Here is a 3,922-nt window from a genome sequence, read left to right on the forward strand (position 1 = left end):
CCTTACATTTAGGTCTTTAATCCATTTTGAGTTTATTTTTGTGTATGGTGTTAGGGAGTGTTCTAATTCCATAATTTTACATGTACCAGTCCAGTTTTTCCAGCACCACTTGTTGAAGAGGCTGTCTTTTCTCCACTGTATATTCTTGCCTCCTTTATCAAAGATAAGGTGACCATATGTGTGTGGGTTTATCTCTGGGCTTTCTATCCTGTTCCATTGATCTGTATTTCTGTTTTTGTGCCAGTACCATACTGTCTTGATTACTGTAGCTTTGTAGTATAGCCTGAAGTCAGGGAGCCTGATTCCTCCAGCTCCATTTTTCTGGTGTACTGTCACTTTGCCATGCCCCCTCTGTTATTTTCAATAGATTGTGCCTGGCCAGGGTACCGCTTTCAATTTATAGCACCATCATCTATTTCAGGAACATCATGTGACACATGAAATTTTGAAGAAAGTGAGCCCTTTAGAGGCTGAGCTTGTTAAAGATCCTTGCATGAAGTGTAAAGTTAGATTCAGGTAATGTTTTTATGCTGATTTATTTCAAGCAGTACTTCGTTAATGTGAAGGAATCTTAGAAATTTATTTTCTTAAGTCCTCATATGTAATTACAAAGTAAATGTGTTGTTCTTATTTACATTTATTATGTGAAGAAACTGATGCATGACTCTTGGGCCAAAAGTTGCCTTGAGAGTAGCTCTCATCTCTCATGATGTGTTCAGTCTGACACACATATGAGAATAACTGTGAGCACACATGCCAAAGTGTGGCTCTTTCATACTCTGTGATCCGTTTCATTACCAGTTCTTTTTATGCTCTGGTATAGCCTTTACCCTGCATGCAAAAAACTACGTGAATGATCTTAAGTACAAGGAGGAGAAGTAACAGCTCCAAACCTGATGCCAAATGACTAATTTTGGTCTTTATTTCAGATTTAGTGGCGAAACATTTCCACCTTTCATCGTGTTTAAAATTTTTCTTCATACTGAAGGCCTTGGTTACAAATATTTCAGTGGAAAAAATTTATTAAAGCCATCAAGTGAGGTGATGTTTCATGATGTAGAGTTTGTGTTAATTTAGCTTCTTAACATCTATGCGGTATCTGAATTGCATTCAAAGTATACAGACTATGTTATTTCACCATTAAACAGCCCAGCAGGCAGGTAGTATTTTTTTAAGCATCATGTTTCAAAGTGTCTCTGTTTATTAGCTAAAAAAATATTTGGAATGAATTTCTTATATAAGGCCCTAAAAAATACCCATCAGTTTTCTTTGTATGAAAATTTTGCTTTGTTAATAATGAATTACAGTGGCCTATTGGTCAGGGCTTTTTAATTATGCAGAACATTTGATGGAATTTTGTTTTAATGGTATTTTATCATTGTTTCTTTGATTCTGGTAGCATGTTTAGAAAAAGTGTGCTACAGTATTGAAAAGGAACTTTTAAAATGTTTATCCTTTTTTACATGAGTTCTCATACTTTTAATTTTCATGAATATTCATCATAATTGTGTCTACAGCATAGGACTCACTTGAGGATCTTATTAAAATGCAGTTTTTGATTCAGTAAATCTGGGACGGGTCCTGAGATTCTGCATTTCTACCCAGCTCCCAGCAGCTGCCACTACTGCTGATCCACGTACCATATTTTTAATAGTGAGGATCTACAGCATAGGTTTTATTCCTTTGACCCTTATATATGTCTATAGTTGAGAAAAATGTGTACATTCTCAAATTTAGCCTTTTATAAACCACATATCAAAGGTTGTTTTCTTGTAGCCTTCTGGAAATATCTTACATGAAAAGTATGACCCACCTGAAATCATCAGTAATGGCATGTATTCAGGATAGAAGACCACACAGCCTGGCAGTTTCTGACCAGATCCAGCATGTGCAGCATTTATTCTCTGAAGAATATTAGAAAAGGAAAAGAGACTGCTTTTCTATGTCTTCTCAGGCAATATCAGAGAAAATTTAGCTTGGTTTCAGAAATATATCAAAAGGACTACTGGTTTCATGTGGAATATGGTGTTTCAGAAACATTAATATTTGTTCATTTATATAGAATGACTTCAAATGGGAAAGTAGATGTTTATTCTCCATTCCAGAGATAAATTCATGCCACATTTATCTACAGAATAAGCTTATAGTTGTCCCTATAAAATGTCATCAACTGTTGCTTTTCTGAGGTTATATAATGGGGCTTTTTTAGGAACTGAAATTTTCCCAAGACAGCTCCTGGCAGACCCTGCTATGCCCAGGCTGGAGCAAATGAGAACCTTAGAGGCCATGACTGGAAAGCACTGTGTATATATCAGAATTCATTAAAATGCTGTATAATAACTTAAATTTTATTTTAATTACAAAGTAACTGTTAAAAAAAGGAAATAGCACAGAGATTTTTTTTAAAGGAAAATATGCCTTTATGCCTTTCTTCTTTGTGCTGCAACTTTCATTCACCTTGGGTGATCACTGTTAATGGTTTGTTATGTATCCTTCATTTTTTTCCATAAAAATACACATATTATTGCACATATTTTCCATAAAAATATTTTATTTAAATATATTTTAAAATTTTTCATTCTTATTTTAAAAATGTGATTATACTATTCAGCTTGAGTTTTTCACTAAACATTATAAGGGGTTTTAAATGATCAGAACATACCCAACTTGGAGAGAACAGATTAGGATTCCTTTTTCCTTTAGTTGAGGTTCTAAACAAACTCTGGCAACACTTGGATTCATAGTTAATAGAAAGCCTGTAGAAATGGAAGTTTTCTCACTTTAAGTTCACTCAACTTTTTTGCTCTTTGAATGTAGACACTGTGTCTTTAGCAAACTGATACAACTTTACTAGTTTATTTATTTCTCCATGTGAAAGAAATAAGTCAGTTGTAGTCCATTCAGATGTTTAATCTAAGTTCATTTATGAAGGAGGGGAGTTTCACCAATTCATTTTTGTTCTATCTTTTCCCTTGTTCTTATATCCAATTCTAGTTTCATTTCCTTATCATTTTCCAACAGCATTTCTCATGTATTTACAAACACACACACACACACACACACACACACACACACCGCGCGCGCAAAAACAAGTGCAAGGATGTAGAATAGCCTGAACAACTTTGGAGAAGAAGAAGGAAATTAGACTATTTACACTACCTGATTCCAAGACTTAAAACGCTATAGTAGAGGGCAGGCAGCAGAAGCAAGAAGAACTACAATCCTGCAGCCTGTGGAACAAAAACCACATTCACAGAAAGATAGACAAGATGAAAAGGCAGAGAGCTATGTACCAGATGAAGGAACAAGATAAAACCCCAGAAAAACAACTAAATGAAGTGGAGATAGGCAACCTTCCAGAAAAAGAATTCAGAATAATGACAGTGAAGATGATCCAGGACCTCAGAAAAAGAATGGAGGCAAAGATCGAGAAGATGCAAGAAATGTTTAACAAAGACCTAGAAGAATTAAAGAACAAACAAACAGAGATGAACAATACAATAACTGAAATGAAAACTACACTAGAAGGAATCAATAGCATAATAGCTGAGGCAGAAGAACGGATAAGTGACCTGGAATAAAGAATGGTGGAATTCACTGCTGCAGAACAGAATAAAGAAAAAAGAATGAAAAGAAATGAAGACAGTCTAAGAGACCTCTGGGACAACATTAAACACAACAACATTCGCATTATAGGGATCCCAGAAGGGGAAGAGAGAGAGAAAGGACCCGAGAAAATATTTGAAGAGATTATAGTTGAAAACTTCCCTAACATGGGAAAAGAAATAGCGACCCAAGTCAAGGAAGTGCAGAGAGTCCCATACAGGATAAACACAAGGAGAAACATGCTGAGACACACAGTAATCAAATTGGCAAAAATTAAAGACAAAGAAAAATTATTGAAAGCAGCAAGGGAAAAACG

The 3,922-nt window shown here is 35.1% G+C and overlaps 1 protein-coding gene across 1 annotated transcript in view; it reads left to right on the plus strand.

The window, feature by feature from the left end:
- C21HXorf58 (chromosome 21 CXorf58 homolog) overlaps positions 1-3,922 on the plus strand; it is a 27,758-nt gene that overhangs the window by 7,637 nt on the left and 16,199 nt on the right. Inside the window, exons 4-5 of the mRNA XM_024115289.3 lie at positions 422-516; positions 930-1,041. Of these exons, the coding sequence (XP_023971057.1) occupies positions 422-516; positions 930-1,041 (207 nt within the window). The remainder of the gene's footprint in view (positions 1-421; positions 517-929; positions 1,042-3,922) is intronic.

The sequence above is a fragment of the Physeter macrocephalus genome, chromosome 21, assembly GCF_002837175.3.
Source record: "Physeter macrocephalus isolate SW-GA chromosome 21, ASM283717v5, whole genome shotgun sequence".
Classification (NCBI taxonomy): domain Eukaryota; kingdom Metazoa; phylum Chordata; class Mammalia; order Artiodactyla; family Physeteridae; genus Physeter; species Physeter macrocephalus.